The 19,912-nt window shown below is 36.5% G+C and overlaps 1 protein-coding gene across 3 annotated transcripts in view; it reads left to right on the top strand.

Moving 5' to 3' along the window:
• Window positions 1-19,912, top strand: part of LOC121378372 (regulator of G-protein signaling 7-like) — a 114,129-nt gene that overhangs the window by 92,014 nt on the left and 2,203 nt on the right. For 2 of the 3 annotated variants that reach the window (XM_041506512.1, XM_041506511.1), the window contains exons 11-15: window positions 4,541-4,744; window positions 5,789-5,884; window positions 7,135-7,263; window positions 17,965-18,132; window positions 19,635-19,673. In XM_041506512.1, the coding sequence (XP_041362446.1) occupies window positions 4,541-4,744; window positions 5,789-5,884; window positions 7,135-7,263; window positions 17,965-18,132; window positions 19,635-19,673 (636 nt within the window). The remainder of the gene's footprint in view (window positions 1-4,540; window positions 4,745-5,788; window positions 5,885-7,134; window positions 7,264-17,964; window positions 18,133-19,634; window positions 19,674-19,912) is intronic. The other variant, XM_041506513.1, reaches the window with a different exon arrangement.

Here is a 19,912-nt window from a genome sequence, read left to right as displayed (position 1 = left end):
GAGTCCTATAACTATTGATTTACTTTCCTTCCTATTGGAGTCCTATAACTATTGATTTACTTTCCTTCCTATTGGAGTCCTATAACTATTGATTTACTTTCCTTCCTATTGGAGTCCTATAACTATTGATTTACTTTCCTACCTATTGGAGTCCTATAACTATTGATTTACTTTTCTTCCTATTGGAGTCCTATAACTATTGATTTACTTTCCTACCTATTGGAGTCCTATAACTATTGATTTACTTTTCTTCCTATTGGAGTCCTATAACTATTGATTTACTTTCCTACCTATTGGAGTCCTATAACTATTGATTTACTTTCCTTCCTATTGGAGTCCTATAACTATTGATTTACTTTCCTTCCTATTGGAGTCCTATAACTATTGATTTACTTTCCTTCCTACTGGAGTCCTATAACTATTGATTTACTTTCCTTCCTATTGGAGTCCTATAACTTGATTTACTTTCCTTCCTATTGGAGTCCTATAACTATTGATTTTGAGTAAAAATTATTTCCTGCCATTTATCTACATGCTTATGCCAATCAATATATGTTATGTGGTGAAGCACTTGTAATTACACGTTGAACACCTATAATCATCATTCAGCACTTCACTAGCTTTAAGTAGGTCAATGAACACTCTGGAGAAAGAACAAAACTAGACCATCTTGAAACCTTCTTTTTTGGGGGAAATGTCCATGAATTTAAAGTTTTATTGGACATATCATTGCAGTGCTTATAAAATTTTCATTTCATTTTATTCATTAGTTATTAAAGGTACAATTAGCAATTTATAGATCCTTATTGGACAGACTTTGGTATGTGCTGTCATGTTTGTGAGAAGTGCACACAAAAGATCACTTGCTTCTAATGGAAAAGGTAGTGGATTTTTTTTTGAAGACTACATGTCAGAATTACCCAATGTATGACTTCCAATAGCTGATGATTAATTAATCATATTGCTCTAGTTGTGTCATTAAACAAATCGAAGGTTAAACAAACTTTAACAGACCCATTGTTTTTCTTTCCCAGACTTGTCTAACTGGTATGGGCAATGTTGATGCTGGTTTCTTCTCTCCTGTTGTAGACCATGTGTAGCAGATACCACTTCATGTTACACACCTGACATAATGGCTTTTATTTAACATTCCTTTCTTTTTCTCTCAAATGATGAGTTTGAAAGGAGGACATGTGAGAAGAAACATTGAATGAATGAATGAATATGAATGACTGAATGAATGAATCAACGAATGAATCAATCAATCAATCAATCAATCAATCAATCAATGAGGCAGTGGACACGAATGTTAAGATACAACAAATAACCAGAAATTAAGAAATCTGCAAATAGACATGTTACAGGAACAATCTGCACACGTAACAATAGACATGTAACAGTACTTTGTTGAAGGTTCTAATATAGACCAAATCAATTCCTATTGCTGATAATGTTAACGTTTACTAATAAAACTAATATAAGCAGCATATCAACACACCCAGGAAGTACAGCAATAAAAAGTGTGGCACCTCACATCTATTCTACCTGCAAGAAAATGGGGGGGGTCACATACCATTTAAGATATTTAATTAATGTTTTTAATAGCAACCGTCATTTTTGCTGAAAATTGCAGTTCCATTTTTTGAGCTACCCTGCATTAATTTCAACCTCTGGTATATACTGCATAACAACTGTATAACAAATAAAAGTGTATTTATTTATTGTCAATGGATAATAGTATTCACACAAATAATCAGTGTCACATATTACTACCAAATACACCCACAGCTGCTTTTACTCCGTAAATATTTGACAGTGCACCTCGAACTTTGACACAGAACTCTCTTCTTTGGTACTATGCAACCTGAAATCAAGTTATGTATTACAACAATGCTTCATAGAAACGTGACAAATACAAGATTTGTATCTGTTACCGGATTCATTCACTTCCGCTTTGATAAATATGAATACATCTATAACTATTTTACTCGCTTTTGTGTTACATGTACATGACTTAATGTCGTATGTGACACATTTGTCAATTGTAAGTATTGTAGTAGTAGCTTAACTTAATTGTTTTAGCAATATATACTTATAGGTTTTAACCCCCCCCCCCAAAAAAAAAAACCCAAAAAACACCCCACAATAAAAACTAACAAAAAAAACAACAACAATAAAACTGACAGTATCTCTGATTTGTTTTAAAACGTAGTAAAATGATCTCATGCATGAATCACATAATTAATGTGGATGTTTTTCCATTACTGAATGCATAAATATGATATTAAATAAATATGTAAATGATTGCCTATGGATCAGTGATTGTATATTGGTGGATGGGTGGATGGATGGAATGACGCATGGATTCATGAATGGATAGACAGATGGATGGATAAAGAAATAAAAAAAAACAAATATAAATAAAATTAATAGCTGAATGCAAATGAAGTCACCGATAAAAATACGTTAAAAGAATGAATGAATGTTTTTATGACACCTCAGCACAAAAAATACTTTGGCTGTTGGGTGTCAAACTATGGTACATGTATGTGCAAACAAATAAAACACTTTAAAGAGTGACAAATGGTTGAAAGACGAAATAGAATGTACTTCATTATGTCGATTCACGAAATGCTCTTCGTTTGCTTTGTGGCCTGCTTGAACACATCACCTTATGATCAGTATCACGGGGAAATTGACCTCGTCTTCATTTGCAGGCTAATAGTTTTCTGAATTCAACTGCTGGTACATAGAGCACTAAATTGCTCCTTCCTGAGTATTAAGACACTTGACCTTTTCGAGTGGCGCTGATGTGTTTAGAGTTGACTGTGATTAGCAGGTCTGTTAGTTAGTTACTAATGAAGTCCCGATGTTTAGTAGGTCGTCTATGGACCTTGGGTATGTATCTTCACTGTATGAGCTACTTCACATATAATTCAACATCTGACTTGTATATTCCAAGGGTCATTTTTAAATTTTTTTGCATTGAAAGGCATGTGTAAGCGAAAAGGTTTTGATGAAATAATGATGATCAGAATGTGTGTCGACAGTATTATTATATGGGAGAGGAGGGGGAGAGGGGAGCAGTGAGTGAGGGTGATAGAGGAAGGAGGGAGAGGAGAGTTAATGAGAGAGTGAGTGAGGGAGGACAGAGATAGAGAGAGACTGAGAGATAGAGAGAGGGTGGTGGGTTGGGGAGGGAAAGAGAGGGAGTGGGAAAGGGTAAGAGACCGAGAGAGGAGATTGTGAGAGAGGGAGAGGGTAATAGACTGAGAGAGAGGGGGAGAGGGTCAGATACAAAGAAAAAATGGAGGAGAGCAGAGAGAGGAGGGAGATAGAGTTATGGAGGGAGAGAAATGAGAAAAACGTTGAGAGATTGAGAAAGATGGTATATGGAGACAGAAAGTGATTGTGAGGGAATGCATGTTATTACAGATAATAAAGATGAATCATAACTGCTGATTTGTTGATTAGTGTTGTACATGTATGCATACATGAACATATCATTTGTGTTTTAGTGTTTCAATATGTAAGAGTGTAGGGAGGAAAATGTTTAACTATGTGAGAGGAAAATGTTTAACTACCATATTGTTCCTATTTGTAGTGCCCCCTCTAATATAAGCGCCCCCTATGATCACGAGAAATGTATCATGAAACGGTACCCATAAAATAGTAAAACTGGCTTACCTGACTGCCGACTTGAAATGATTATAATCGGTAAACAAATAAATAGGAACAATATGGTATGTGGGAGGAGAATGTTTAATATGTGTTTAATATGTGTCTGTGTGGCATTGCATGGTGTATGGTTACTTAAAGCTGGTACATGTACTACTGGTTTCACATCCTGGCATTGGCTCCCACACAGGTCGAGTTTTAATGGCTCATTGGAAAGGTGTAAGGCCACTAACTTGATTTCTCTCTCACTAACCACTAACAACAGCTCACTAACCCTTGTCTTGGACAGACACTTCAGACTGCTGATATGTGTCCAGGACAGGCTGCTTGAATCTTAACTGGTTATAAGCAAAGATTTTTTTTTTTTAATTTTTAATGTTTGAAACATTCATTTGAAATTTCTTTCATGGCATTGTTTCCGAAATGGAGAAACTAAGTGTGGTACAAACATATATTATGGTTGTTGGTGTATAAAATAAGGACATAGTTTATCTAAAAATATAATTCTTCATTATTTGTCTGTCTGTCTGTCTGTCTTGATAGAAGGATGGATGGACAGACGATGTATGTATGTATGTATGTATGTATGTATGTATATATGTATGAATATCTATATATTGTATGTGTGTTGAGGTTGACTGTTACATACATAGATATTAATGCACTGGCACAGGGGATAATTAAATCCTTTCTGGCCTCACAAATTGTCCCATGCCGACTCAAACATGTGGCACCAAATCGCCTGCAAATTGCTGACTGACGATGTGCTCTGAGCTATTGAGGCATCCTACAGTCTACACGGTCGATCCCGTTTATTTATTTATTTATTTATTTATTTAACATTTCTTTTCTTTCTTCTTAGCATCGAAACTCCAACTGAGAGACGCGTGAAGAGATGGGCGATTAGTTTCCATGAGCTGCTGAATGATGCCACTGGGCGTGAGGAGTTTGAGAAGTTCCTCAAGAAGGAGTACAGCCAGGAAAACATCCGCTTCTGGAAGGCGTGCGAGGACCTCAAGTTCTGTCCGCAGTCAGAGGTGCGGGCAAGAATTGAACAAATTTACTTGTGAGTTTTTGGGGGATTTTCTCGATAATTTTATGCTATATGTGTTTGAACCTAAAGTAAGAATAATAATTAATACGTTTTGAGGAATATTTTGTTCCATAGATTTTTTTTTGGGGGGAGGGGGCAGCGAATGAAGACAAATTTACTGGTATATTTCCATTTTTTAATGATATTTTTGTGCTACATGTGTTTGAGCCTAAATTATGAACAAAAATTATAACGTCTTTACCGTTGTGAGTAATATTTTTTGTTCTTAGATGTTTGGGTTGGGGGTTTTGGGGGGGGGGTAAAGACTAATTTATTTTTGAATTGGTATTTTTAAAATGTATTTTTGTTGTTTGAATTGAAGTTAAAATGAGTATGATTGCTCTCTCCACTGCTTTATGAAGAAATGATGTCGTGTGGGTGGATGGGAAATGACATTTATTAAGTTTTTATGATGCTTTTGTGTTCTAATTTCATGAGAAAAAAAAAGATATAAAATTACTGGTGTTTTATGTTTTTAGTAATTTAAGTATAAATTTTTTGCTTTGTTGGTAGTGTTACTGGAGTGATTACTTTAAATATATGTTTTGATAGATTTTTTATTATGTTATAAAAGTACATTCCTATATGTTATTGATCTTGTCCAGCTGCAGCTTTAATAAACACGTTATCAAGTCATTATGTAAACTACCCAGTTCAAAGGATTAATCAGTTGTTGCAGGGTTTGCTGGTGTACCAAACATTTCTCTTCATTTTGTAATGGGGCCATCAAAGAACCACAAAGAGACGAGACATAAAAAATAAAATCCAGTCTGTATGTTTTCAAAACATTAACTGAATCATACTAGGAATATTGAGTGGGGACTTCAGTATGCATTGTTATGGGCTGAAACTAGGGTCTGTCCCTTTAAGAAAACAAAACTAAATCCAAAATGTAATTGTAGTCATTAAAATGTCTCTGCTATTTAGAAACACGTTAACAGTGGCAGAAAACGGAGGACAATCCCTTTAAAAAAGAACGTGGCAGAAAGTAATAAGTGAACTGTTTGTGTTTTACAGAGAATTTCTCACCCACGGATCAGCCCATGAAGTTAATTTGGATGGAAAGACGATGGAAATAGTTCAGAAGTATCTCAAAGAAAATAGAAACTACAGGTAGCACAACTAAAGTTGGAGAGGAGGGGCTTGTTATTGGAAGGAAATGTTTTATTTAACGACGCACTCAACACATTTCGTTTACAGTTATATGGTGTCGGACATATGGTTAAGGACCACACAGATTTATATATAGAGATGAAACCCGCTGTCGCCACTTCATGAGCTACTCTTTTCGATTAGCAGCAAGGGATCTTTTATATACCCTATCCCATAGATAGGATACCACATACCATGGCCTTTGATGTACCAGTCGTGGTGCACTGGCTGGAACGAGAAATGGCTTGTTATTGTTTCTTTTTCTCTGTTTTTTGTGGGGGGTTTTCTCTGCATGTTTACTCCATACCAGTTTACAAGTAGATGGCTTTGGACTTGTAGTAACCATCTACATTTTCTGGAAAAGGGAATGACCGGTAGTGTTCATAAATACATCATCGTTGTTTAAAGATTTCCATATATATTTATTTATTTTTGTTGTTGTCTTGAGTGTAGTTTTATAAATTGTCCTTTGAGACATAATAGCAACTGATTTAAAACTATTCTTGTAGCTAAAGTTAAATATTTTGATGTTGAGAGCAGCATTGACATAATCCTTAAAAAATACATGATTGCAAACAAATAGATTGGAGTTGAAATAATAATAAATTTTTTTTACATTTACCATAGTTTGACACCCAATAGCTGATGTATTTTTCATGCTGGGGTGTCATTAAACATTCATTCATTCATTCTGTTACATCACAACATCTTATGAAAGTGAACAACTTCACATTGTTCCATTACGGAATTTTATAGTTTTACTTTAATAATCTCTAGATTATTAAACAAGCTTGTGTGTTGTACTGATTTTACCAAACGAGTGTCAGGATTTTTGTATTGCCCGAGTGAGAGCAAGGGTAATGCATGAATCCTGACACGAGTTTCGTAAAAATTAGTACGACTCGCACGCGAGTGTAATAATTTCTTTATTATCCATAGTATTATTGTTGTTTTCTTTATGAATAACAAGTCCCATCTCAAAATGTTTCAGCCACAACTAGGAGACGATGAAATGACGTCATATTTCAAATGCACACTCTGAGCTAGGATTGGAGAAGTAATGTCATGTTATGAGGCGCTTCCCAAAATTACGTCATTACACTTGTTATTACACATGTGCTTCGTATGATTATAGTTATTAACTCGGTTATGTTGAACCATATGGATAATAAATTATATTATTATTTTTCTTTTTGTCTCTGAATGGACAGGTTTACATTTGAGGCAGCCCAGGAACATATCTTTTTGCTAATGAAGAAAGACAGCTACGCTCGCTTTCTCCGATCTGACCAATATAAAGCACTGCTGGTAAATGCTATTCAACCCGAAGGCAAGAAAAAGTGAGTACTTTCATCTTTAGACTACTGGATTAATTTTTGACAAAAACCATGTTGAGTGGGTACAAGTTTATAATTTTTACTCATATATTCACTTAAATAATTTATAAATACATAAAATAAAGTTCATTTTTGAATCGGTAAGTATTATTTTCGTGGGTTTTTATAATTTTTATATTTTAGATAGTTAATGTTGACTAAAATTAGGCCAAAAATCTAAAAAGTCGCATTTACTTACCGGCATTTACCTGGCCAGCTGTCCAATATTTGTCTATTATTCCCGATATCCGATTCATATCCCAATATTTGGTCATTTTCTTTGTTGGTAAAACGATCAAATTTATTATCAAATTAGCTGTCACAATCAGCTATCGATCCCTGAAAATGACCGCGACATGCCGCCATTGTTGTCAAGCAAAAATACTTGCCAAAAACAACTTTTCAACTTACAAGTTATTTATGAAAAAAAAGAAAACCTAAAGATACAGGAAGCTATACAAATCTTTCCGGTGAGTGTCGTGTGCAAAACGGTGGGAAATATGAATTGGGGAATGCACTTATACGGTGTACAGTATGTTGACTGGCGTGATGTCGGCCGAGATTTAAGTGTACTGAACCACTTTAAAAATGCAAAATTGGGCATGGCCGTCATATGACTCGATCCATGTCTTGTACAACATATCAACAGAATTGCACATCAGATGGTACTTTTGGGTATGCACTGCCATATCATGTCAATCTGGGTCTGTGTTTATAAAACTTTATAGTCTAGACTCGAATGTCTAATGATGTCGAACTCATAAAATGTTTATGGCATTAAAGTCTCAGACTCCTGTTAGATTAGAGTAATGAGTCTAAAGTCTAAGGGTCGAATTTACAATATTTATTTATGTCTTACCAGAGTGTAACTAAAAACATTTACAATGCTGAAGCACCTGTGTTTAAGAAAAACAAGCTTTCATAAATTTGGCCCTATATGTTTCATAAGCACCAAGTCTGAGCCTGTTCCAATTGTTGCCTATTCAGATGGTGCATATTTTTATGTACATACACAACGTCCCAGTTCATTCCAAGGGAGCAAGGTACAGAGAAAGGGAAGGCCAATCATGACGTCATTGTTTCTCACCTGTAGGAACTGTGATGTAAACCTAGGAGTTTGGGGATGGGTGCTGTCATGCTGGTAAATGCCGTTAGGCATGTGTGTCATTGCATACTAATATTTGGGCCCAATTGTTCACAAAAAGTATATAATACGTAATATTAGTCACCAAAAATGTTCTATAATAGTCCGTCCCATCCTCCTACAAAAATGTTTTTGGTAAATAATTTCAGTTTGGTTTGACATAAGAAGAAAAGTAAAAGTGTTTTGGAAATAACCAAAAAAGACTATTTTTGTTTGCAATTTACAAAACAATCTGCTTAAAAATAAATAACCTGTAGTAAATTCCATTGTATGAAAAAAAAAGGTGTTCCCAATGGGAAGGACTATACCAAGGACTAAAATGGCTGCAAACGCAGGACATTTCCTTTAATATAGGAAGTATTCAAAATTATGAGCATCTCCTGCATCAAGTAGCACTTTAATATTTGTATGATGCTTGCTATTCTAGGCATTGAAACAAAAAAAGAGAGTAATCATCGACATAGATTTAGTACGCCCCTTGGGCAAGCTATATTTATCAGTTGACAGTTCTATCATTACAGATATCAGGCTTAACTTGTATATGATTTCAACCATTTTTTGTCGTATTAAGTTGTAAGCTATTGGGAGAAAACATACATATGTACATATTTACAGGGCTTCTAGATTATGGTAGCCCCACTCCCATGGCTAGTGATATTCAATGTTGGGCTAGTAAATAACTGCTATTGCCATGCCGAACGGCTAGTGAAAAAAAATGTGTTAAATGCTGCATTTAAGTCTATTTGATAAATATGAATATCCTACCACACACACACACCCCCCCCCCCCCCAATCTTAGTGTCTTTAATCTCTATCTCTCTCATTAGGTAACTTATCCGATTATTACTATTAGTAAAATAATTATATTAACTAAAGTAGGGCCAGTGAATTTTTAATTGTGGCTATTAATTTTTAAAATTCTCTGATCCCATGGCCAGTGGATTTTGTAAAAATTCTAGAAGCCCTGATATTTGTAGATTTCAGGTGACATTTGAAAAATGCACATGCTTGCTCAAGCAAACCATGTTTCTAGGTAGAGATTAAACATTTTGTACATTATTAGATTTTTCAGTGATCGATTATAATCGAAAATTGATCGGTTTGGCTCTACAGATGTGATGATCGATAATAAAGATCAATAATAAAGATCAATAATCGATTGTGTGGCAAAATGTTAACTGTAATCATTCCTCCAGTTTAGATCATGGAATTCATGTAATCATGATGGGGATGGTGTTTGTTTTCATGTGTACAAAAAGTAAAAAATTTACAAAATAATTATAAAAGGTGAAATTAGCAATATGCATGGTTTATACTGGTGAACGCTACAATAGGTTCATGGTCCTTAATTCCAATCCTTCCTATAACTCTAACCGATTGTGTAATCGAAAGTTGATCGGTTGGTGCAAACCTATTATGACCAGTGATGAAATTCCAACCAATTCACAACACTATAATTATATCAATCATATATAGATTTACATGAGTTTTTGAAGGGCAACATACTTAAGAATTAATCTAGATTTATATGAGTTCATAAATTAGAGGGGATGATTTAATCCCTGAAAAATGGACGGAATTAACAAACCATCAATATGGATTTCAAAATCTGTCGTCACATCATTAGAAGTAAAACCCAACCAATCAGTTTTCAGTTATATAGAGGATACCCACCGAGTGTCTTGTGATATCATAATTTATCAGTACAAGATAATAAAACTATAAAATCCGAGGTTTGATGAGGATTTTTATACTTTTATTAGTTGCTGATAAATTATGATATCACAAGACATGAGGGGGTATTCTTTTTATCATCCATTATCATTCTTTTCATTTGCAACAATTGTAAATAATGTCAGTAATGTTGGTTGAATGTCACTATATTTGGCAGCGGTAGACTCGTTAACTAGCAGAATCCTGTATAAAATAGTCAATTGTCTAAATACTGCAATTTTGAATATTTGAGGCAGAATTACCACGTTTGACATCCAAATATCGATGTGCTCTAGTGGTGTTGTTAAACAAAACAAATTTATCTGAAGAAAGTGTCAGAATTATCAATGTTTGACATGCAGTAGCTCGTGATTAATTAATCAGTGTACCTGTACTCTTGTGGTGTCAATAAAAAAATAAAAAAATGGCTACACATCCAAAGTCATGGTTTTGCAAAGAGTGAACATAACTAGTGGGGTTTTTTTTATCCAACTAGTGCACCACAACTGGTCCAAGGCCGTCGTATGTGCTTTCCTATCTGTGGGAAAGATCCCTTGCTGCTAATGAGAAAAATGTAGCAGGTTTCCTTGGATGACAATATGTCAGAATGACCAAATGTTTGACATCCAATAGCCGATGATTAATTAGTCACTGTGCTCCAGTGATGTCATTAAACAAAACAAACTGATGACAATATGTCAGAATGACCAAATGTTTGACATCCAATAGCCGATGATTAATTAATCGGTGTGCTCTAGTGGTGGTGTTAAGCAAAAATTGTTTTAACTAGTTCACATTGTCGGCACATGATACAGTTTTCATATACACAGAATATTATGGGATGGGAAGGTAAGATTGCTCCCTTTAAGAGGCCGTTTACTGTTATTCCATTCATTGGCAGTTCTGATGGCACATGTCTTTATTTTACATATCAATAAATCAATGTGCTCTAGTGGTGTTATTAAACAAAACAAACAAACTGATGACTATATGTCAGAATGACCAAATGTTTAACATCAATAGTCAATGATTGATTAATTAATCGGTGTGCTCTAGTGGTGTCGTTAAACAAAACAAACATTAACTGGTTCACGTTGTCAGCACATGATATAGTTTTCATATACATATTAATATTATGGGATGGGAAGGTGAGATTGCCCCTTTACTGTTACTCCATTCATTGACCATTCTGATGGCACATGTATTTATTTTACATATCAATAATTGGTAATTGATAATTTTTAAATTGCAGTTTCAGATATGCCACCACTTTGTATTGACGATATTGAATGTTTGCAGCAGAGCAAGTGAAATAATTGCATACCATTGATTTTTAGAATCGGCCAACGTGAATTTATTTGCATTTTAGTTACAATATTTATACCGAATTGATTAGGCTACGTAAAGCTATGGATTTGTGTATACATACATTAACCCTTTGTAGCTCACTTAAGCACAGACATCTGAGAATTGACAATTATACCATGGCGCAAATTATGCACACTATAAGCAAGTGCAGTAAACAACATGGGGGGGGGGGGGGGGGGGGGGAACAACTGGTTTGTGGTTCTGTATTTATTATATACTGATGGGCAGGACGTAGCCCAGTGATAGAGCGCTCGCTTGATGCACAGTCGGTTTGGGATCAATCCCCGTCGGTGGGCCCATTGGGCTATTTCTTGTTCCAGTCAGTGCACCACGACTGGTATATTCAAAGCCGTGGTATGTGCTATCCTGTCTGTGGGATGGTGCATATAAAAGAACCCTTGCTGTTAATCGAAAAGAGTAGTCCATGAAGTGGTGATAGCGGGTTTCCTCTCTCAATGTCTGTGTGGTCCTTAACCATATGTCCAACGCCATATAACCGTAAATAAAATGTGTTGAGTGCGTCATTAAATAAAACATTTCCTTCCTTATTACATACCGTGAACCGACACCTCTATATCAGAACACAGAACAATGAACATCATGAACCGACACCTCTATATCAGAACACAGAACAATGAACATCATGAACCGACACCTCTATATCAGAACACAGAACAATGAACATCATGAACCGACACCTCTATATCAGAACACAGAACAATGAACATCATGAACCGACACCTCTATATCAGAACACAGAACAATGAACATCATGAACCGACACCTCTATATCAGAACACAGAACAATGAACATCATGAACCGACACCTCTATATCAGAACACAGAACAATGAACATCATGAACCGACACCTCTATATCAGAACACAGAACAATGAACATCATGAACCGACACCTCTATATCAGAACACAGAACAATGAACATCATGAACCGACACCTCTATATCAGAACACAGAACAATGAACATCATGAACCGACACCTCTATATCAGAACACAGAACAATGAACATCATGAACCGACACCTCTATATCAGAACACAGAACAATGAACATCATGAACCGACACCTCTATATCAGAACACAGAACAATGAACATCATGAACCGACACCTCTATATCAGAACACAGAACAATGAACATCATGAACCGACACCTCTATATCAGAACACAGAACAATGAACATCATGAACCGACACCTCTATATCAGAACACAGAACAATGAACATCATGAACCGACACCTCTATATCAGAACACAGAACAATGAACATCATGAACCGACACCTCTATATCAGAACACAGAACAATGAACATCATGAACCGACACCTCTATATCAGAACACAGAACAATGAACATCATGAACCGACACCTCTATATCAGAACACAGAACAATGAACATCATGAACCGACACCTCTATATCAGAACACAGAACAATGAACATCATGAACCGACACCTCTATATCAGAACACAGAACAATGAACATCATGAACCGACACCTCTATATCAGAACACAGAACAATGAACATCATGAACCGACACCTCTATATCAGAACACAGAACAATGAACATCATGAACCGACACCTCTATATCAGAACACAGAACAATGAACATCATGAACCGACACCTCTATATCAGAACACAGAACAATGAACATCATGAACCGACACCTCTATATCAGAACACAGAACAATGAACATCATGAACCGACACCTCTATATCAGAACACAGAACAATGAACATCATGAACCGACACCTCTATATCAGAACACAGAACAATGAACATCATGAACCGACACCTCTATATCAGAACACAGAACAATGAACATCATGAACCGACACCTCTATATCAGAACACAGAACAATGAACATCATGAACCGACACCTCTATATCAGAACACAGAACAATGAACATCATGAACCGACACCTCTATATCAGAACACAGAACAATGAACATCATGAACCGACACCTCTATATCAGAACACAGAACAATGAACATCATGAACCGACACCTCTATATCAGAACACAGAACAATGAACATCATGAACCGACACCTCTATATCAGAACACAGAACAATGAACATCATGAACCGACACCTCTATATCAGAACACAGAACAATGAACATCATGAACCGACACCTCTATATCAGAACACAGAACAATGAACATCATGAACCGACACCTCTATATCAGAACACAGAACAATGAACATCATGAACCGACACCTCTATATCAGAACACAGAACAATGAACATCATGAACCGACACCTCTATATCAGAACACAGAACAATGAACATCATGAACCGACACCTCTATATCAGAACACAGAACAATGAACATCATGAACCGACACCTCTATATCAGAACACAGAACAATGAACATCATGAACCGACACCTCTATATCAGAACACAGAACAATGAACATCATGAACCGACACCTCTATATCAGAACACAGAACAATGAACATCATGAACCGACACCTCTATATCAGAACACAGAACAATGAACATCATGAACCGACACCTCTATATCAGAACACAGAACAATGAACATCATGAACCGACACCTCTATATCAGAACACAGAACAATGAACATCATGAACCGACACCTCTATATCAGAACACAGAACAATGAACATCATGAACCGACACCTCTATATCAGAACACAGAACAATGAACATCATGAACCGACACCTCTATATCAGAACACAGAACAATGAACATCATGAACCGACACCTCTATATCAGAACACAGAACAATGAACATCATGAACCGACACCTCTATATCAGAACACAGAACAATGAACATCATGAACCGACACCTCTATATCAGAACACAGAACAATGAACATCATGAACCGACACCTCTATATCAGAACACAGAACAATGAACATCATGAACCGACACCTCTATATCAGAACACAGAACAATGAACATCATGAACCGACACCTCTATATCAGAACACAGAACAATGAACATCATGAACCGACACCTCTATATCAGAACACAGAACAATGAACATCATGAACAGAACTTTACAGACAACAATTAATAAGTGACCAGCTGATCCACACAATACAGGAAACATGAGACATGCGCGCGCGCACATAACACGATGCGATACCGAAGTATACCGAATGTTCATGACAACGAACAATGATGGACAATGACGAGTGTTCATGATACATTGACTTGTTAAGTCCCACAATACCATCTTTGTATATTATGATTAATATAAGTTTAATTTTAAAATAGCACTACATTAGCTGAATTTTCTGGAATTGACCAAATGCTGAATGTTCTGACATGCCTGTATCCAGTTAAAGTTCAAGCACACTGTCCTGGGGACACAGTCCAGTGGTCTTGGACTGCCTCTCCAGGACATGATTTGATTAAAGCAAAACAAACTGTTATTGGTTATTACAGAATCGTTGAAAGGGTGAACGTTGTGGTAGCTAAAAGCATTATTTGACTAAATTTTATAGAACTTTATAGAAAGAAATCCTCTGTTATTATAATAAAATGTTCAGTCCCTTATACCATGGTTATCAGTAATGAACAGGTAAACTTTAGGGTTAATATTTGATAGTGATTAATTTATACTGTGTTGGTAGATATTGATGACTTTGATCTCACAACGCTAATGGCTTATTAATGGTTTTTGTCACCTCTGTAAGCAACTTACACAACTGGCTGGGTTTGTGCAAACAACTATAGAACACACGGGGAAATTGCTGTGGGCTGGGATTATGTAATATTAAACTGAAAAACCCCCACCAGAATTTAATCGACCTTACGGTTTTCATGCTACACACATAAAACCGTTAAAGTAAATAGCCAAATGGGCTTTGTGCCACAGTACAGGTGAAGTGAAAAAAACCATTGCAGTAATAAATGGCAAAGTTAATGTGTTGGCTTCTCATATTGGGTATGATATGGTCTTTACTAAAGGTTGTACTATACTCAAATAAAATCCCATAGGCGATAATGTTAACGTTTGTGTTTAAAAACACTATGCAATATTTCAACCAAACTATATCAATACTACAACCTATATCAATACTACAACCCCAACCCTCAAAGTATTAACTGAAGAAAATGGAACCTGTCACAGCTCATTTTCGATATAACTGGATGTTTCGCACAAAATAATAGTACTTTTTTTTTTTTACATGTACCCCACACGTTTCAAACACAAGGCTACTTGACACAGTAGTACTAAATGAAATAAAATTGCCTACATTTATTGGCCAGATGAAATTAAATTTTTTAACAACAAACACTCACATTTATCACCAATAGCAGGACTTATGGTATTAACTGCTCTATGAAAAGTTAGGTGCACCTTGAACTTCGACCCAGCCGTATGTTATTTGGTTGAGTACTACCTAAAGACTTCCAAAAGCAATCACATGGAGGGGAGACTTGTAGGAGGTAGTTTTGGTCTACAGTTGTAGACGACATATTCGTGTTACTGTACTCATGGCATTCATTCATTCCAACTTATTTTCGTGCTCATATCCAATTAAGGTTCAAGCATGCTGGCAAGGGCACACACCTCGACTATCTGGTCTGTCTATCCAGAACAGTGAGTGAGTTGTTAGTGGTTAGTGAGAGAGAAGAGGATGTAGTGGTCTTACACCTACCCATTGAGTTGATAAAACTCACTCTGAGTGGGAGCCGATACCGGGCTGCGAACCCAGTACCTACCAGCCTTATGTCCGATGGCTTTACCACGACACCACTGAGGCTGGTTCTTATTGCAGGAATCTGACACCATATAACCGTAAATAAAATGTGTTGAGTGCGTCGTTAAATAAAACATTTCTTCTTTCTTTCTTCATTGCAACAACAGAAGCAACTGTTGCGTTTCATGCTATGTTACTAAGTCATGTTCCAGCGATCAGTTATAATTGAAAATTGATCAGTTCACTTCTACCAATGGGATGAAAGATTATAAAAATCAAAAATTTATTGTTTCAGAAATTGTTAACTGTAAATATTCCTCCAACTTAAATAATAGAATTGATGTAAATATGTTGGCATTGGGGTTGTGAGAAAAAAGAAAAAAACTTTATTAAAGATAAAATTAGCAATTTGTAGGGTCTAACCCAGTGAATATGACAATAGGTGCATGGTTTTCAGGGTTTTATTAGTTATGTTTCTAGATTCTGATAATCGGCACCATTTCCTACCATTCCCCAAAGGCTGTGTCGTTTTTTATTCCCAATTTTGGAGTAAAAAATTCCCAATCTGAATGTAAATAATTTCTCTCTTTTATTATTATATTGACAAACACCCCTTCCCTCCCTTATAACATTTTTTAATGCAAAATAGATATATTAAATTGAGTAAATACAAGTAAATGTATAGCATTACTCTTTTAAATTCTAATTTAGCTTAATGAGATGTTTTTGAAATGAAACTGAAAATTCTAAAAAGAAATTGTAAAACAACGCTAAAATTGCCAAAGTCAAAGCTATGAGCTTCAAGTCAAATTTGAGAAATAAAGTTAGTTTGTTTTGTGTAATGACACCACTCATCAGCTATTGTTAATTTTGACATATAGTCTAAGAGAGGAAACCGTCTCCATTTTTACCATTAGTAGCAAGGGGTCTTTTATATCCACTATCCCATAGACAGGATAGCACATACCATGACCTTTGATATACCATTCGTGGTGCATTGGCTGGAACGAGAAATAGCCCAATGGTCCCACCAACGGATATTGATCCAGACAGACCACACATGAAGCAAGTGATTTACCACTGGACTACATCCCTCCCCCTGAAAATAGAAAGTACTTCAGCAATAAAATCAGCATTCCAGGCTTAAATAGAAGGGGAAAAACTGGTTTACTGAAAACTGTTTGTGTTCATAACAACTTTGCACAATATCGCTAATTTATTTTACTCACAGAGCAATTGGTCTTCTACATAATTTCAAGAGATTTTGAAACTGCTACAATGGATTATTTTCCTTGAGTTTTTTTTTCAAATAAGAAAATATCTGAAATTCCAAGCCAGGTAACAAAATGTTTGATGTCCACAGATTGTTAGTTGTTGTTTCAAATGGTTTTAATTAATCTTGCATCTCTTGTCAGGTTGGGGCGGGACATAGCCCAGTGGTAAAGCATTCACTTGGTGCACGGTCGGTCTATTTCTCGTTTCAGCTAGTGCACCGCGACTGGTACATCAAAGCCGTGGTATGTACTATCCTGTCTGTGGAATGGTGCATATAAAAGATCCCTTGCTGCTAAACGAAACGAGTAGCCCATGAAGTGGCGACAGCGGGTTTCGTCTCTCAGTATCTGTGTGTGGGTCCTTAACCATATGTCCAATGCCATATAACCGTAAATAAAATGTGTTGAGTGTGTCATTAAATAAAATATTTCCTTTCTTCCTTTTGTCAGGTTCTTCAACTTTGGCTCGAGTCGTAAGAAGAACCTAACGCCGAGTCCCCAGCCAAACCGACGGAGTAGTGGGGGAGGAGATTCAGCTGACGGCTCCTCCAATGTCGCACACCACTCCTACAGCACCGGAAACCTGAAAGATCTCGACGATAAGGTCGTGATAATGAGGTGAGTCACACACCACTCCTACAGCACCGGAAACCTGAAAGATCTCGACGATAAGGTCGTGATAATGAGGTGAGTCGCACACCACTCCTACAGCACCGGAAACCTGAAAGATCTCGACGATAAGGTCGTGATAATGAGGCGAGTCGCACACCACTCTTACAGCACCGGAAACCTGAAAGATCTCGACGATACGGTCGTGATAATGAGGTGAGTCGCACACCACTCTTACAGCACCGGAAACCTGAAAGATCTCGACGATAAGGTCGTGATAATGAGGTGAGTCGCACACCACTCCTACAGCACCGGAAACCTGAAAGATCTCGACGATTAAGTCGTGATAATGAGGTGAGTCGCACACCACTCCTACAGCACCGGAAACCTGAAAGATCTTGATGATAAGGTCATTATAATGAGGTGAGTCACACACCACTCCTACAGAAACCTGAAAGATCTCGACGATTAGGTGGTTATAATGAGGTGAGTCGCACACCACTCCTTCAGAAACCTGAAAGATCTTGATGATAAAGTTGTTATAATGAGGTGAGTCACACACCACTGTTAGTAGAAACCTGAAAGATTTTGATGATAAGGTTGGTATGAGTTGAGTCGCACACCTCTCATTACAGATTAACTAAAAATCATCTGTGATAGATGTAATATCATTTTTACTGTTTGGCTAAATGAAACTTGAATTTGGTGACAGATTTTCTTAGCAAATTCTCCAACTTGATAATACTTTGTGGGCTTCAGTGTAAACCCTGAACACCCCTTTACTCTACCTTCATTTTCCATAACTTTTCCTTTTCCCTTCCACTAATTTAACATCCCTCCCCTTCCATTACTTAATTTCCTTTCGGTTTCATTTATTTAACTTAACTTCACTTCCCTTTCATTACTTAATTTCCCTTCCCTTCCATTTATGTAACTTCCATTACTTAATTTCCCCTTTTTTTCCATTTATTTAACTTCTCTTCACTACTTCCCTCCCCTTCCAATTACTTGACTTCCCTGTTTTTCCCTCTCATTTAACTTCCCTTCCATTTGCTTTACTTCCCTCCTCTTCCCTACCCTCACCTTACCTTCCCTTCTCTTTGCTGCTTTTCCATTGTGTAGAACCATATTAAATCATGTCGGTGATTCAGAATATTTATATAAACTTTACAATAAAATACTTTAAAAATACTACGAGCAGCCCTAACATCAGTACGGTTTCATACCCAGTTACTGAATTAGCAAACATCTTCTTCTGATGCACTTTGTTACATTTCTATAAAGCCTGCAGATCCTTGCGACAGTGTGTGATTGCTCTGATCAAACATATTTATCAGAAAAAGTTTAGTCACATGCACCAAAATCTCATTCCAGGCTAGTGCACATGGTGCAATTACATGCAATTTTTGCCACATGCAATTAAAATTACACCTCACAAAGGGTCTGCAGTGGGCTTTAAAATGATTGAGTAATAATGAGCCATTTTAATGGGGTTGTTTTCTTTATTTTAGAAAAGAACAGAATTCTTCGGATTCTAGTTTACCGCGGTGGTGAGTACCTTGATCAGTATGTAGTCTCTTTCAGTACAGTGGTTGTACTTTGACGTGACCAGAATCCTGATCTTTCCCTCACCCGTCCCCCCTTACTGTTCAATCATAAATACTAACACTGAGTGTGCTTCATAACAGCTTGTTCTGACTAACATGTAATTAAGGGAGAAGGATGTAGCTCAGTGGTGGAATGCTCACCTGAAGTTCTCTCGGTCGATCCCCGTCGTTGGACCCATTGG

The sequence above is a fragment of the Gigantopelta aegis genome, chromosome 8 (assembly GCF_016097555.1).
Source record: "Gigantopelta aegis isolate Gae_Host chromosome 8, Gae_host_genome, whole genome shotgun sequence".
Lineage (NCBI taxonomy): Eukaryota > Metazoa > Mollusca > Gastropoda > Neomphalida > Peltospiridae > Gigantopelta > Gigantopelta aegis.
The sequence above is the reverse complement of the archived record's forward strand: the minus strand, read 5'-3'. Positions and strand labels throughout refer to the sequence as shown.